The following is a 17,313-nucleotide window of genomic DNA, read 5'->3' on the forward strand; positions in this document are numbered from 1 at the left end:
CTGCATTAGTATTTTCTGTTTTATCACTTAGGTATTTAACGTATGTTTGTATACCAGTAACGACCATATACCGTATATATATATAAACTGTGTATATGCTGAGGCCCTGGCCTGATATGAATTGGAGTGTACTCGTGTTGAGATCGGTGCACTGCTCTGGCTCTTCTTTGCTCTCTGTGCAGCTTGGTGTCCTGGTCAAGAGAGTTCCTCACAGCGGCATGTTTTACAGACAAAAACACAAAAAAAGAGTTCTTGTTTGAGTCGGAGTTTGCACCAGGTACATTGATATGAGTGGGCAGGTCTCGGACTGGAGACTGAAGCCTCCACGGAGCAGCTTGGTTTTTCCCACGGGACTGCAGACGACAAGGGTGGAGTGTAAGGGTAAGAGGGAGGGTGGCTGGCTGGGTGGGGGGGGGGGAACATTAATGATCCTGGGGGCTGGGGGGAGATCAATGGGGAGCATTGATTCCAGTGTTGCACATGGAGGCGAGAGGTGTATGTCTCCTCCTCCAGCAGCTCAGTACAGAGGTTTCTGTCCTTGGCTGTCAAACTCTGACCATGCATCGTTCAGTTCCATAAAAATCATCTTGGCATATTGTTCATAGGGTTGCCCTGTGGCCTACAGGTACACAAGGAGAAAGAAGAGCAGAAGAGGATCGTTAGTCGAGTTAGTAGAGCTAGTAGAATCTCATTCCACTACCCTGGAAATCCAGAGTTCTTGCGAGAGCCCAATTTGAATTTTGTGTCCGCAAGATACTCTGGCCACGAGCAATGATACACGTTACGTTTACCCCAACCATCTGGGGTAACCTATCAAATCGGTGTATCTGATATAGGCGGGCCAGGGGCCATTTTCATTTTTCGTGGGTAGACCCTTAATCAGAAAGATTCCAAGGTCTGGTTTACTACCAGGCTATCAGGCCACTGCACTGGCAATGGCTTCAGACACAGAGCAATCCGTAAGATCCCGTACGGCTAATAAAGATGCATGCAGCGCACAATGAAAACAAAAAGCTACTGTACAGGCAAACTAAACTCAAAATCTCTACAAAATCTCAAAATATTAAGTGCCCTCCAACCATATGCATGTGAGAGTAAGCTTTGCACAGTGAGCTGTTTGCATTGGCTGTGATAATGGATTCCTGAAATGTCCAAACAACAGAGTAGGTGTGCTAGCTCTGTATGCATAATAAGTAGTTCATCCTGATTTCACCATACGGAATTTACACAAACATTGGACAGAGTTAAACCAAAATTCAATGTAAAATGAATTACACTTTATATTAAAATTATGTACTTTGCTAATATTTAAATTAAAATGATGTCCTTTGCTTTGATGTACTTTGCTAATTGGTTTCTTAGCTTGCTTGAAACCTGACACACATCATATTTGAAAAGATTTCAGAAAGTGCTCTATTTGATATCTTTTCATTAAGAACACCCTGCCCAAAACCAACTCTGCTAGCTCTCTTAAGAAATAGTCAAACTGAGTCAAATAGTCAAGATGAGGAAGCTATCTGAGGGTCCATTAGCTCATTTGTCTTGCTCACCTTGTCAGGATGCACCACCAGGACGGCTTTCCGGTACACCTTCTTCACCTGCTCTGGGGTGACCAGGTCAGCCATGCCCACAGGCTTCCAGCGGGTCTCCCCCTCCCACAGCACCGTATGCATGGTGGACAGCAGGGCTCGGATATTCCGCTCCTTTCCCTCGATCCAGTCCAGGATCTAGGAAAACATATAGAGAGACAGACAGGGAGAGAGACGGAGAGAGAGAGAGAGAGAGAGAGAGAGAGAGAGAGAGAGAGAGAGAGAGAGAGAGAGAGAGAGAGAGAGAGAGAGAGAGAGGGGAACGTGGTGAAACACAGCAAGTAAAACATGAAGTCTTTACTTCAATTTAATTCCCTTGCCGAGGAGACAGTCATTAGAATACAAGGGTATATCCCAAGTTCCCAATTGTTTTTGTGCCATGGAGAATGTTATTACTAAATGATTTCATGAAGCGTTAAAATGTTTAGAGATTACGCAAATACAATGTTTCAATATCAATGTCTTGCATGAACAGTCTCTATAATTTACATAGGGCCCTGATTAGAAAGTGTAACTAGCATCACAAACGAGATGCACGAACGAAACAGGGTTACCTGTTATCTTTTAATTTCACTGATAAAGGGGCAAGCCTCAATCAACCATAAACAGGCTGAGTAATTAGTGGATGTGGCAATGCAGTCAATCTTTATCAACCAATTATAAAGGTTCTACCACACCTCATGAAGATTCACACAGAGTAGACAGAGCTCAGCTACTGCTATACAAACACATTTCTGAGTTCTACCTGACAGAGAATTATGGAAAAGGCGTTGCTTTAAAGGAAGCAATTTATACATGGAGCTCCAATGCCTCTGTGTAGAACCACCTAAGTTATGAAATTAGCATCAGGTCTTGCATAGTGGGCTTGCTAGCTGTGCTAGCTACCAATGGCATTAGAGCCAAAAACTTGATTATGCAAGAGTCATTAGGCCTTGTAAAAACATCATAATGTTTCTCATAATATGCTTGTTATTGACAGGAACCACAGTCCACCAGATCAGCTCAAATGGCACCCCAGGGGTTGGCTTGCTACTGGCTGATAAACCGGAATACAGGGTGAAGGATCTGCAGGGCGAGGTGAATCACCCTGAGTAGAGAGAGAGTTCCTGTTCATGATGAGGGGAATGGGCCTATTTATCTGTGTTTATGAAGCTGAGACTAATGCTACCATACAGCAGAAGACCCAGAACAGATTTGGAAAAGACTCAGATAGACTACAGTCTCACAACAACCTCTGACATCTTAAGACAAGTCTAAAGACACGTCAGGCTACGTGGCAATTTAGTACATTGAGGCACCGTTATTTACTTTCTGTTGTCAAAAGTGTTGGAAACAAAAGTAGTCATGGCAAAATGTGGTAGATACTTATCCCCACTAAACTGACGCCTAAGACCGGATATCAATAGGAAAACGAGGCTTAAACAAACGTCCATACGCCTACTCCTGTCACATCTATATTTCCGTGCTTCTGCAATATTGTTTCATGCGGAACATCCCCAACCTACGATGTTATGTATGTACAGAAATAACATCAAATCAGATCATGTTCCATCTCCATATATGCCCAAGCAGCTGAAGGTAAAGCGATGCATAGTATTTTCGAGCAGATCATCAGTTGTTCTGTGAGGTGGAATATTAAGAATAAATCCGAGATGAAACCACAAATAATCCTGTGCTCACTTCGCCCCTTCCTGTTTGGTGCTGGAGAGAGATTAATTGTATTTTTATAAAGTCCATGTTGCTATTTGCATGAGCCAAGACTAAAAGACTTGGCGTAATATCAAAGACATGTCATATTGTCATAACATAAAGACAAAAAAAAGACTCAGCACAGCTCAGATTACCACCTCACACTACTAAACAATCGAGATGATGAGATAGCACTGCAACTCCACTAAAACTCCCAGGATTTCGTTCTGACTTTGACTGAAAATCGTTCGCTGTAAAGCCAGCTTAAGCTGATTGTGTGGTAGCTCCTGAGAAACAATTTGTAAAAACGTGAAATAGGCAGTCAGTCCCAGACAGTTGTGCTCCTCACCTTGAGCTTTTCAGGATCCATCTCTTTAGCCATCTCCTCCTTCCTCATCTCAGCGATGGTCCTTGGCCCCTTCTTCTCCTTGGCCCCAGAAAAGCCTTGGCCAGACAGCAGGTCGTCAAAGTTGGCAGTTGCCACTTTCGGTTTGGTCCCTGTAAGGGGTTCAAATGAACAACAACAATTACAAACGTAGGGGCACACTACAAATGCAAGGACGACTATGACGACTATGGCCATTTTGTAGACATTCTATAGCTTGATGTTCAAATGTTATTCGTTATTAATGAAGTTATTTTACTTAATAATCCTAAATGAGCATATGGGACATATAGGCCTACTGAATGTCTGAAAATGGACACAGAGTCAGGTTACATTAACAAACGCTGATACTATAATGGCCACCTAAATGACCTAAATAACTGGCACTATAATCAACTGATCAAACTTCTGTTCTGTTGTCCATTTTAGCCATATTAGCCATTGGCCATAAAGTGAGGGGGGGGGGGGGGGGGGGGGGGTAACTTCAATGGCAAAGGGTGGACCAGATTAGAACAGTGGTTTAGGCAAATGCATGCTAATGCCCCCAGCATCATCAACTGCTCCCAGTTCTAACGTTCCACACTGGAAGAATGGCATCACTGGGACTGCACCTCAGAAGCCCAATCATTTCCATAGCATAACTCCATAGCAGCCACAGCAAAAGATCATCATACTCAATATCAATCTTCAGGTGGTGTGACACAAAGATCAGTACAATGGTACCCTCTGGGACCCATCCTGGTGCATAACAAATCAACCAGTGTGGCAGATACATTTGCATTGGGCTGATACCACAAGGACATTTTTGCATTTGGGCCGAGGCCAGAGGAGCCCACATGCAATGTGCCCAAATGAGTGATCCATGTTTAGCCCTCATGGAGGAGGATGATCTATGACTTTTCTTAATGGTTTAGATAAGGCCCCCTGGCTCACAGCCAACAAAATAATAATCCCCCACTGCATGCAAATACATTGAGATCTGGGTGATGGAATTGATTTTCATGTAGCCCTAGCCTGACACAAATGAAAAACACCAGAATGACCAGGACTGTCAAGTGCCAGTCTACATCCTTTTTCTTCACATGAGTAACTGTCAAGATCCCAGGGCTGTTACTGTGAAGCTGGGAACAGACCTTCCGATTTTGAAGCCCAATTTTTAAAAGATGTAACATCTGACGAGGGTGTGAATGGTAGTCGCAGTGTCCAATCTCGGCTGGAATTGTTATGTGTGTTTGAGCGATAGATTTGAATCCTTTGCAACTCTTTCCATTGTTGACACAATCCAGATTCAATCAAACATACCGAATGTGTGTGATGTGCCGTTTCCATGACGCTTCTAGCCACGTCATGGCCTCGGTACTCTATCATCGGGACCAGTCTGTTCTAAGTCAATGTCAATGTCAATGTCAATGTCAATTTATTTGTATAGCACATTAAAAAAAAAAAAAAAAAAAAAAAAAACAGTTGACCAAAGTGCTGTAAAAATAAAAGAAAATACAAATAATATTAAAGTAATATAAAATAAAGTAAAACAATCGTCAAACACATCAAACAACCAACTGCTCAGTCGTTATCTTTATGCTCATATCTCCCAATCGTGCCAGACTCTGGGGGTAAGGTCTGCTCTTAATGGGTGTGATTGAAGTCTGTTTCCAGCTTGACATAATAACCCAGTCAGCACAAATAGAGACAAATACGTCTCCAAGACACCTGGAAAAGATCTGAACAGCTTAATTTCATCGCGTTCCATTTACAACGTCTTATTTTGATCTTACAAACAGCGGCGGCATCTCACTGAGAATGCGTGTCGTAGTTCTAGATCTTTATCATATTTAATACCTTTATAAGATCTTTGTAAGACGTATTGATGAGCATCTGGGATACGGCTGCTAAATGCTATTTGAAGATCTTAGCAAGACGTATCAGATACGTCTGCCAGATGAGCAAACGCTCTCTAGAATACATCTTACAGCCGTCCAGCAGACCTTTCGAACACATCTTCAAGACGCCTTGCAGACGTTCTTGTGCTTACTGGGAAGCGTTTAAGAATTTAAATGGTGGATGAGATTAAATGGTGATGCTGCAGGTATCTACTCAGCTTTGATCTAATTAACCTGAACTAATTAAAACGTGATTTTAGCTTTAGACCAGTTTCAGCACGACACAGCATGTGCTAGGTAATGTAGCTATGAAATGCAACTGACCCATGTTAGGCTGTGGTTTGGTGGGGCCTCCAGGCGGTGTGCCGCCCATGCCGGAGAAGCTGATGTTGTAGTTGGGTCGGTTCTGGGGCGAGGTGTGGGGCATTGGTGAGGGCCCGGGTGGCTTGGGCTGGGAGGGGGGCTGCCCCTGCCACTGTCCCCCACCTCCAGGCTGCCAGGAGGGGAATCCGGGGTTGGGCTGCCAGCCTCCTGCACCCGTGTGCTGGGGAGAGGGCCGCTGAGGAGAGCCCATGGGTGGTATGCCACCTCCAGTGCCTGTTGGTGTGGTGGGTTTGCTGGAGAAACCCGAGGTACCTGCTGAAGGAATGGGAGTATTTAACCCAAATCAGAATCACTCATACGCTGACTGGGAATATTAATTCTCTTACATCCAACAGTAAATTCTGTTCTAACTCTAAAATGTAACTATGTTTACTGAAGCTATAAAGAAAGTGGCCCAAGACAATACACACTTTAAGAAGCAAAAGGTTGTATTCATAGTATTTGTATAAATACAGTATGTTCTGATGGTGGGAGATGTGATCAGCTCACCTCCGAGGCCTGAGCCCAGATTGCCCAGGTCAGCGAAGGGGTCCAGAGTGCTGGGCTTGGCCTGGTGGGTAGGCGTGCTGTGGACAGAGCCTGTGGGGCTGGTGGTGGCAGACTTACTGCCCATGCCAAAGCCTCCTCCTTCAACATAGCACAGACCAACGGCAAAGTTTACTGGCCATTCAAAAGAAAATACTACAGCAAGATTCACAGAAAGACAAAGTTGATCTAGATCTAGATGATGTTCATTAAGTGCATATATCTATAAATTACGGGAACGTCTGTCTGTTTGTATGTCTGTTATTCACATACAGTATCTCTCAAACCATTTCAAATTTTACAGGTGTCTTGCTACAGTACAGGCACGAGTAAGTGTAATGGCAAGTTTGATGTTAAGTATAAGTAATAAGCAGCAAAATATATTGGTAAATCGGTACAAGAAGCCCACGTTGGCCTTCTCCGCTCTACTGTAGCCAGTCCCCCTGTCACACAGCACAGCACAGCGCAGGGCCAGAGCCAGAGAGGGAGGGCAGAGTCTGGGCATCACTGGGCACACCTGGCACAGCACTTGGTCAGATGCAAGGTGTTTGGATGATTATCACGTCTGACGACCTCAACAATAAAGACTCCCTGTATGCAGTTTGCTTGCATAAAATGGTTTGCAACAACGCGCCAACCAACACGGGCATGCAGTGGCTATTCAAAATGACGTAAACGTGGTGTACAAAAATCTGACACTTAGAATAGCCCTGGCTACTTTGGACTTTGAAGAAACAAATGATAATTCTGACTGCAAGGTCCCAAATTTAAATGAGCGATAGGCTAATGGTCCCGAATTTAAGGGCGTTTCAGAGTGCCACATGGCTAGACAACGAGTAGCAGAAAGAGTGACATGTCACCTATGCAAGACATATAATTTGAGTCATATCATTGCAAATCTTATATGATGATGCATCTTTCTAGCCTGGCAAGCCAAACTATACATTAAGCTACTATTCACCGAGCTGAAGCCTGTGGGTGGGATGAATCATTGTCTTTCAAACTGCCTCCGCAAGTAATAGGCCAGCACTTGACCAATCAGCGCTTCGTTACGTTGTTCTCTATGGTTGTTCTGCTATCTCGCTGTCGCGCAGCTCTATCGTCACCGTGCTAAGGCGGGCTCAAGAACTCGGTACACAGATAGAGCATTCTGATTGGACCGACTGACTTGGTGTCGGACGCAGGAATGGCCTTAACGGTGTGACGCTAGACCATCCCACTAGGCAAAGAATATTTTCTGCAGCTAGGGTGCGTCTAGATTTCTAGACTAGCATCTTTCTACAAAATAGCTTCTAAATCATCGAGTTAATCAATAGGCTAGACATATAGCCTTACATCAAAGCTTTAGGCTTGTATCATTTAGCTAAGACAATGAATGGCAGACAGATCTTGATGTCACATCGTATTTATAGGCCACCAGAGAATGTTGTCACATTGTTGCAAATCATTCTATGAAATGGGCTGTCTTCTTTTTCAGGAAGTTATTCAATAAGAACAAATATATATAGCCTTAACTCAGAACAGCTGTTAGACTTATGTGATTTTGTTCTGTAAACATGTGACATGCAGCCATACATGAATTTTACTTACCGCATGTGAATTATAGGCTAATATATTATAATATTCAGTATTCATTATTGAAAGCTTAGCTGGAGTGATGTTTTACCCAATCGTCCTATTTTTAAGCAGGCATTCTTGCGGGCATGTAATTGGGCTATAGGTTTTCTACAGGACTGGCATGTTTGAATAGGTACAGCACTACCTCTGTGATCAACTTGATCAACATCAATTCACACTGTCCTAATGCCACCACTAGATGTCCCTCTTAGATTCAGAATGTAAATATCTACTGGAACTATAGCCTTAGGGTTTTTAAGGTTAATATGTGTTTTACCTTATGCTTTTAAAAGCCTCTAAAATAAGCTTACTTTGTGATCAACATTGAATATATATTTAGCATATTACAGAGATCCCCCCCACACATATAACTATCACAAATCTCATTCGGCTTTAAAATAATTAACCCACACACACTTTCCCTAACCAGATCTGTTACCCAATCCTTACCCAACAGCAAAATCCTTTTTAGGTTTCAGATTCAGATTTACTCCTGGTTACTGTAATAGTAATTACTCTGAATGGACAGTTACTCAACTCAACACTAGATGTCAGTGTTTCTCATGCTTTCATCAAGGGTGCATACTGTCTAAACACCATTAAATGTGCATATAAACACCTAGAAAGCAATTGTTATCTTTATAATGGCAATACACCTCAAAGGCTTTATGGCTTGATTCATTCACAGAAAAGCTCAGATGTTACACAGTAAGGGGTCTGTCCCTAGAAAATATGAAACCCAAATATGAGAATGTGAGACCCTTGAGAGGCGTGAGAGACCTCTCTTGGGTACAAGTCAACTGTATCAAAGGTAACTGAAACAGTAACCCAGTCATTCCTGTGCCTCACACAGAGAGAGGTGAGCTTGGGGATGGTGGTGGAGACTGGAGCTCTGTGTGTGTGTGCTTCCCACTTTAACTCAGCAGGAGTGTTGAGTGAGCACTGCAGCTCCCCGGAGTGTGTGTGTGTGTGTGTGTGTGTGTGTGTTTCCCACACTGACTCAGCAGCGGTGTGGAGTGACCCTCACCTTGCCCCGCTGGCCTGTTCCAGTCCCAGCCCCCCATGGCGTTCTGCTGCTGGATGTTGACGGTGGGCGTGGATGGCGGCACCGGTGAACTCCGACCTACATGGAGGAGAGAGTGGCATCATGATGTCTCAGACCCTCTGACTCACTCACATGTGAGTCATGCATCTGAGAGGAGCAGTCCCAGTGCAGAGCAACACCACCGCATGCAAGCTCCTCCCCAGAGGACACTTCTCTCAGCCGTCACATCTCCATGAGTCACACTCCCACTTTAGCTTCTCTGGTACTTCCACAGTACTACTATGGCAGTAGAATGGGAGTGGCCCACACCAAGTTTATACTTGTAGCTTTCTGAGTGGAGATATGACTGCTGACAGCCATTCACAGAGAACATCTGTATAACTAGATTATCCACAAATACCCATGCACAGATAGAATAACAGCTGTGGTGCCAAGACAGAGGGCAGTGCCAGGCCTGCGCATGCCTTACCCATGCCCGCGCTCTGCATTGTGGGAGATGGCGACCGTGCGGCATGCAGAAAGGGGTCAGGCTGCCCCATATTACCTGGACCCAGGAACCCGCCCATGAAGTCCTGGGGCTTGGCCTGGGGCACTGGTCCCGACCCAAAGGCTGGGCCAAAGGCTGCAAACACAGATGACATTTCCATTTTAGGTTCAGAATCAGTTAAGATTTAATTTTTTTGACAAGGCTATTTCCACAGTTAACCCTTTATTAGCCCTAAATTAATAGGAATTCTGTCATGTCTTTTGGGCTTGTACAATTCAGTTTAACTTCAATAAATTTCACCAGGCTCCCCCAATAAACTGAAAAAAACTGACATCAACATGCAAACTGTTATTACAGGCCATTCCAGTCTATTTACATTTTTGCCCCATTGAAGTAAGCAATATCCCCCCCCCCCCCCCCCCCCCCCCCAACATAATGAACAGAATGACATATTCACATGACAGGTACAGAGTAAAAATGAGTGAGTGAGTCACACAGAGAGGTGAACACCCAAAGATCAAGGACAGATACAATCTCTGCGGTGAGCGGACAGATCAAACAGTCCAAAGCACACAGTGAGAGAGGGAATGCCCACCGAGAGACACACTCACAACACAGCAGGACACACGGGGAAGGGGAATGGAGAGATCACAAGGAGAAAGGTGAATGGATAAGTAGAATGGACAGATCAACAGAAGAGAGGTGAGTGGATGAGTGGAATGGAGAGAACAGAAGGAGAGGGGTGAGTGGATGAGTGGAATGGAGAGATCAGTCGGAGAGAGGTGAGTGGATGAGTGGAATGGAGAGATCAGAAGGAGAGAGGTGAGTGGATGAGTGGAATGGAGAGATCAGAAGGAGAGAGGTGAGTGGAATGGAGAGATCAGATGGAGAGAGAGGAGTGGATGAGTGGAATGAAGAGATCAGAAGGAGAGAGAGGAGTGGATGAGTGGAGAGCTGGGTCTTACGGGCAGCTGGCTGTGCCGTGGCACCTGGCGAGAGCACCGTGCGGCGGGGGGTGGACTGGGCTGAGGCCGGGGCGCTGGTGGGCTGGGTGACTGGAGGCCCTCCAAACAGGTCCCCCAGCAGGTCCTGGGTGTTGGCGGCGGGGGGCTGCGGGGACGAGCAGGGGGGCTCCCCCGCCTCCCCATCCAGGCCCAGGAGGTCCACGTCCTCGGCGGGGCGAGGGGGCGGCCCTGTGGGGGGGGCGTCCGGCCTCTTGGGAGGCGTGGCCTGCGCGCCGCCGCCGCCGCCGCCGCCGCCGGGCCTCTCGTTGCTGGCGTTGCTCTGCTGGCTGGACAGAGACAGCATCTCGTCGTCCGAAGGCTCGCTCTCCTCGTGAGGACCCCTCCGACCGTCCGGACCGCCGCCATGACTCGGGTCTAACGGAATGTCAACAATGTTATTGGTCAACCGTCATTCCAAGGATGCGAAAATGTCAACAGCCTCCTGAAAAGAACGGTCGGCTTGCCTTGCACATACTGTATCCTAAAGTTATGACTACTTCCAAGAAAAGGTTTCAGATCCAGATTTTCTGCAGTTCTTATATGTAAACATGACAGTACATTTCCGTAGCTGATTCTCTAAGACTGTAACAGAAGGGAAACACACAAACCAACAAGAGCACTACCACATCTACCTAGGATCTACACACAACACAAACACTGCATGCAGTCCATCCACTCATCCATCCATCCACTCGTTCATCATACTACTCACAATTTTGCTATATCCATCATCTTTTCATCTATTTATCTATTTATCTATGTATCTATCTATCTGTCTGTATGTCTTCTATCTATCTATCTATCTATCTATCTATCTATCTATAATCTACTCAACTACTTCTTCACTTGCAGTCTGGCCCTTACCTTCCAAGTCCAGGCCCTCCATTTCATCTTGTTAGGGGCAAATGAAAGGCACGTTTAGCAGAATGTCATTAGTCTAATGGTGCAGACAGCCTCTCAGCAGTAACCCAGTGAGGAGGCCGGTGATGGGCTCCCCCATGAGGCCGTGAGTTATTGCACCGTAGAGACGCACCAGCGCGCTCAACATGTCTGGTCTGAGATAGAGAGGCACGTCGGCGAGCACTAGGGACGTGTGTGTATATTTGTCTTTCCATGCGTCTAAGTATGACATGATGTGAGTGTGTGAGAGAGAGTATGTGTATGTGTGTGTGTATATGTGTTTAAATTAGTGTATGTGTGTGTGTGTGCACACTGGTCTGTGGGCGAGTGTGTGAACTCTGTGTGTGGTGGGAGGTTGTCACTGTTTGCCACATTGCAGTTGCTTGCCACAACAAGGTGCATTATCTCGTCTGAGAGTACTAGGGACGGGCCGTGCAAACACCCAGGTGTGTAAATGTGTTTGTCTTTCCGTGCATCTAAAGTAGGGTTCAGACCAAAGATTCCTGACGAGACGAGATGGCGTTCTAAAACCTTACGACTGCGATTAAACATGTTGAATGCTCTGCGACGGCTTGCAACTACGTGCAACTTCTAATTCACACCGCTGCAACTCTGGTCTTGTCGCGTCGGGAATCTTTGGTGTGAATTGGGCCTAGGGATGACATGAGCACGGGCACACGCTGTTTGAAGCATGACTATGGAGAAGAGTTTTCCATGAAGGAGCTCGTGTTCATGTGGTGTACTGTAGCTGCTGTGCAGTGCTCAGTGCTCCTCAGGGAAAAAGCAGGCCGTATAAAAGAATAAGTGACGTTCCCTCTGGATTGTCTAGACAAGACCGAGTCTCTTTGGAATGGCAAAGAGTTCTTCTAACTCTAATAATAATGCATTTTCAAGTGTACAGTACAACACAGCATTTTCTTGCATATGATTTAAATAGGCCAACGTAGAAAAAAAAAAGTCCTCCGCGCTCCTGAAATCACTATCTGGTGAGTCACGGGAGTGGACAAACTTTAGTAAAGAAAAAGGGGTTCACCGGAGCAACTCAGATGTGAAGTTTTTTAACAATTTATTTAAGGTGCCAACATTGTGGGACTAACGTTTTGACGTTACACCATCTTCATCAGAGTCTAAATAAGCCAACGTTTGCGCAGCATTACATAGTGCTGCATCCTGTCTAAATAAGCGTGCTAATAGCCGTTAGCGAGGTGCCGCGGCGGAGAGCTGACCTGCGATGGCCAGCGCCTGCTGGTGCTCCTGCTGCGAGGAGAAGAGGACGGTGGGGGTCAGGTCTCGCGTGGGGAACTGCTCCCAGGGCGGCGTCAGGTCCTTCTGCTTCTCCGCGCCCTCCACCTCCACGTCCACCAGCACGTGGAACAGCTGCGGGTACTTGTCCGGAGACTCGCACGTGTCCAGCTCAGGCCTGACCGCACACACACACACACACACACACACGCATCAGGCACATCACTCTTACACACAAACGCTATTGTATACTAGGGCTGTGCAATTAATCGAATGAATCGATTCATCGTGATTATGACTGCCAACAATTATGAGAACAACATCATCGAAATGTGATGATTATTTTGCTATACGTTCAGTTTCATAACAATGCTCTCCTTTTGTCTTGAGTTGTCGTGTGCATTATTGTATCCAGCTCAGGCCTGGCAACAGCACATACAGTATGCATGCAAACCCACATCAGGTACATCCCTCCTACACACCAATGCTACTGTATACACACTGCATGTACAAACACAAAGGTAACACCACAAGCTCAAGTGTACTGGTCTGTTTTCACAACAGAAACAGAGCAACAATTCATTTGAAACAGATGCCTGAGGGAAACGCTTACTTCATGAATTTCAGGACGGTCATCCCAGGTGCGATGAACCCAGTGTGGAACTGAATCTGGAATATCTGTGTGTTGCTCACCTGTGGAGACATAAAAAAAACACACACTCATGTCACATCCTGGAGCTCTCTGAAAACTGACCACCAGCACCTAAGACACCTCCATGCCACGCCTTATGATCAACATATAAAATATTGGCTTCCATTTAGACATAGATACTAGGGGACCAGCTGTAATGTTGAGACCTGCCAGGATAAGCGTCACTGAGCTGTATCTACACACAGGATCAGCCTGCATATACAGTAGAAGGTCTACAGGTCTACATTAGCATGGACAGGTTGAGTGGATCAACGCCTCCGTCATTCAGCGTAGCATGACATAAATAGTGCAACAGATCGTCATTGTGAAAACATAGACTGAGATTAGATCAGTTCACACGATGATCATTATCCACATAATTCATGAGAAACATGATGACTCATGAACATCTGTTGATCGAAACGTTGCCTTTTATAGTTAAAAAAATAAAGTTTTTTGGAGCCATTACACAGTGTGCAGCTGCAGACCATCACCTTCACTATGATATGATGACTCAAACACCACTTTTAAACGACCACATAAATTCATAATATTCTCTTTTCATTTTCACAGAGGCAAAGATGTCTTTTTTCCATACTGTAGTGTATATAGCCATTTACGTAGTGACAAACTTCACAGTGAGTGGTATTATGGTCATGGTCCTACCTTCGCTTGCAGTCTTCCTCCGATGGTGGACCTCATGTGATAGACGGACACCACCACATCACCCTGGACACTCACGCCCAGGTTGAACACCACTTTGGCCTCCTGGACCCGATATTCTCTAAGAGAGAAAGACAGAAGGTTTAAGTGAACAACACAATACTATTGCTGAAAGAGAATCCTATTCTAAGGTTTCAATTCAGTACCTAACATTCACCGTGTTCCTGTATTTGTGTTCTAAGTAGTTCTTCTCAAAGCATACCCTTTGAAAGTATGTAATTTCCCTTTATTTCCCTTGTGCACCAAAGTGGAATACTGTAGACTTTAAAGTTCACTGAAAGTTTACTCTAAGTATGTCCATGGTCTCCTACCTCATCCTCTCGTAGTCCTGCGCGGTGGAGAAGATCTTGGTCTCTCCGAGGAGGATGTCACAGAAGGGCCGGCAGCCACTGCGTTGCTTGTTGAAGCAGGGCACCGGACTGACCGTCACGGCTTTGATGGTCAGGGGCTTGAAGTGGGGGATGATGGGCTTCTCAGACACCATGCTGCACACATAACCAATGTACCTGAGGGGGAACAGGCGGAGAGGAGAGATCAACTCAAGTGGGATCAAACTGTAGGTGTGCCTCAGCACTTGAAGAGATGTACTAAATACGCTCAGTTTAAATACATTCTTAGGGAAAGCTTGTCCAACAAATGGAAGTACTCAATTGTTTTCCCTGGAGTAGATTTCACTCAGGAAATTAGTTTTTCTGTCAGCATAGACCATAATGCAAGCCAGGATGCACACTTATGTAGATTGACATTAAGTGATGCTATAAAAGCAACACACTGTTCATTTGAGACATAAAAGTCAATAAAGACACTAAAGAGACGAAGAGACGTAATGTGAACACAGCATGAAGCTGGCACACTGGTGGTAGAAGTAACATACTGGTGTGCAAGACCCAGACACATGAACCTTCTATATTTGCTCAAGTTAGCAAATAAAATCTCTGCATGCACAACCTATCCTTGACGAGCCCTTAAGTCCTTCTTCGTGGACACCAAAATCTGGGACACCCTTGGAGATGATATTTGAGGAAGAGTGAGGAAGAGAAGAGAACACACAGGCTTGGGTGCCCTTTTGTAGTTGAACAGACATATCTTTGTTGTCTTTCATAAGAGAAGTTAAACAAGGTAGATTTTGTTGATTTGGGGTTAAGGCTCAAGTTGGCTGGTTTTGTTCACAGTACTCTAACTCCAGAGTTTGATCATTTATGGACAAATACAAGTTAGATGTTAAAACAGTTGGAATTATCAGGAGAGAGGACTTATGTAAGAGTTCAAATGGAAAGATACATATACTGTACAGAGAGACACAACATGATAGATTGTACCAGGGATGGAAAGAAAGAAAGAACGACAGGAAGAGAGAAAGAAAGAAAAAGAAAGAAAGAAAGGAAGGCAAGAAAGAAAAGAAGAAGGAAGGAAAAACAGAAAGAAAGACAGAAAAAGAGATATGGATAGACTTGGAGAAAAGATAATGGATGTGATGGCCCAGTGGGGACTGCTGGAGACTGTTGTGTTTGACTCAGGGTGCAGTTTATCCACTGAGACAGATGGAGCGAGTGTGAATTGATGATGAATGGTGACAGGACCAACACCAAATAGCGTAATGACTCCACATTCATCAACTTAATGACCCCTGTCCACAGTTTATGTAAACAGCATTACACATGGACATGTGATTAACTGGTCCATTGCATTCCTTGTTACAGTCTTTTTTTTGCCATTGTTCTGAATCATTTACAACCGCTTACCAGATATGTGATTTCTGCTCATAAGCAACACAACATGTCGCACACATGAAAAGGCTGTGAAAATGTGTTTTGTGTCAGCAGGTTATAAAACGTAGTTCCTCCCAGCTTTGGCTGCCTACCTTCTGTGAGAAGGCCACAGGCCTGAGCCGGGTCTCTTGGCGCTGAGCAGCTGCATGGCGGGCACGGGGTTGGCGAAGAGGTGGCAGAAACAGAACATCGCACAGACCAGAACACCTGACGGAGCTCTGCCATCCTGACACATAGAGCGGAGACAAGAACGGCAGCAGCAACACTGTCAGTGACTGAACTAATACCAAAGATCCTTAATTATTGACAAGATAGAGCAACGTAATGCATCTCTATGGAAGCAAAATTCGAACAGTTCCGGTCTGCTTAAAGGGGCGTGTTGCAAAGACGTCATAGTGGGATATCGATCTCTGTCAGATCGGCAAGCAGTTCAGTTCGAATGTTAGCAGGTCTGCTTAAAGGGGGATTTAGCCCCCCTCCCCCTTGTGAAGACAGAATGCGAAAATGATCAAACGTTTGCGCCTCTCGCTCCGCTTTAACCCTCTCTGGTAATACGTCCTTCAATGGAGCAACAACATCTAGCTGGACAACTATGAGACAACAAAGAGTGATGGAGCTCATCACACAGTAACCAGGGCAACAGGGACCAGACAGGTCAGTCACACTGGTGCTCCAAGTTTCACGGGTGTCACCACTGAGACGGGTTTTTTGTTAGACATCAAAATAAACAGGAAGAGGCGACTGCTATTCATAGAGGAGATGCAGACAGAAATAAACCTCCGCTAGGGTCGGCTGAGGCCATGGGAACAGAGAGAGTAGAATCAGCTTCCTCGCATCCCTCCTGGGGAGTCATGTTTCAGACACAGTCAGTGTGATTTCTAGAGGAATTATGCTGTGCCTAATCCTCAAATGGGCCTGTGTGTGGGCTGATACTAGCACACCTAAACACTACACCAGATAGAGACGGCAGAGTGACAGGACCGAGCAAGTCAAACATTCCAGCAGACTGACATGGTTTCTGCATCAAGGCCAGCTCAGTCTCAATAAACATTTATTATTTTTTTGCTTGGTTGCCTGTTTAAAAAGGGCTAGAAGCTACTCGTTACTATGACGGTGACAGCACTGAACTAGCACGATAGGAAAGTTGTATCTGCACAAAAGTAATGCATGTACATTGTGCATCAAGGTCAATCATGTATACCCTACCGTGCACATAGCAAAACTTTTCAATAACCATAAAAGATGTATCTCATATCTCATCTCATTCAGAATGTATTGCATATATTGCAGAATATAATTGCCGAATCATTTATTTTTAATGGAATGTCACGCACATGGAAAATTGCCAAGAGGCAATTATGAAAATGTTTAGATGGTACACTC

General features: G+C 45.1%; 1 protein-coding gene across 4 annotated transcripts in view; it reads right to left on the reverse strand.

The window, feature by feature from the left end:
- Positions 1 to 422: 422 nt before the first annotated feature.
- dnajc6 (DnaJ (Hsp40) homolog, subfamily C, member 6) overlaps positions 423 to 17,313 on the reverse strand; it is a 33,769-nt gene continuing 16,878 nt past the window's right edge. For 2 of the 4 annotated variants that reach the window (XM_062556971.1, XM_062556968.1), the window contains 13 exons: positions 16,023 to 16,156; positions 14,473 to 14,667; positions 14,105 to 14,222; positions 13,361 to 13,440; positions 12,732 to 12,925; positions 10,567 to 10,980; positions 9,584 to 9,736; positions 9,097 to 9,192; positions 6,417 to 6,554; positions 5,868 to 6,182; positions 3,628 to 3,776; positions 1,551 to 1,727; positions 423 to 619 (listed from right to left, as the gene is read on the reverse strand). In XM_062556971.1, the coding sequence (XP_062412955.1) occupies positions 518 to 619; positions 1,551 to 1,727; positions 3,628 to 3,776; positions 5,868 to 6,182; positions 6,417 to 6,554; positions 9,097 to 9,192; positions 9,584 to 9,736; positions 10,567 to 10,980; positions 12,732 to 12,925; positions 13,361 to 13,440; positions 14,105 to 14,222; positions 14,473 to 14,667; positions 16,023 to 16,156 (2,265 nt within the window). In that variant the 3' untranslated portion in view covers positions 423 to 517. The remainder of the gene's footprint in view (positions 620 to 1,550; positions 1,728 to 3,627; positions 3,777 to 5,867; positions 6,183 to 6,416; positions 6,555 to 9,096; positions 9,193 to 9,583; positions 9,737 to 10,566; positions 10,981 to 12,731; positions 12,926 to 13,360; positions 13,441 to 14,104; positions 14,223 to 14,472; positions 14,668 to 16,022; positions 16,157 to 17,313) is intronic. The other 2 variants (XM_062556970.1, XM_062556969.1) reach the window with 2 other exon arrangements.

This window comes from Sardina pilchardus, chromosome 15 (assembly GCF_963854185.1).
Source record: "Sardina pilchardus chromosome 15, fSarPil1.1, whole genome shotgun sequence".
NCBI lineage: Eukaryota > Metazoa > Chordata > Actinopteri > Clupeiformes > Clupeidae > Sardina > Sardina pilchardus.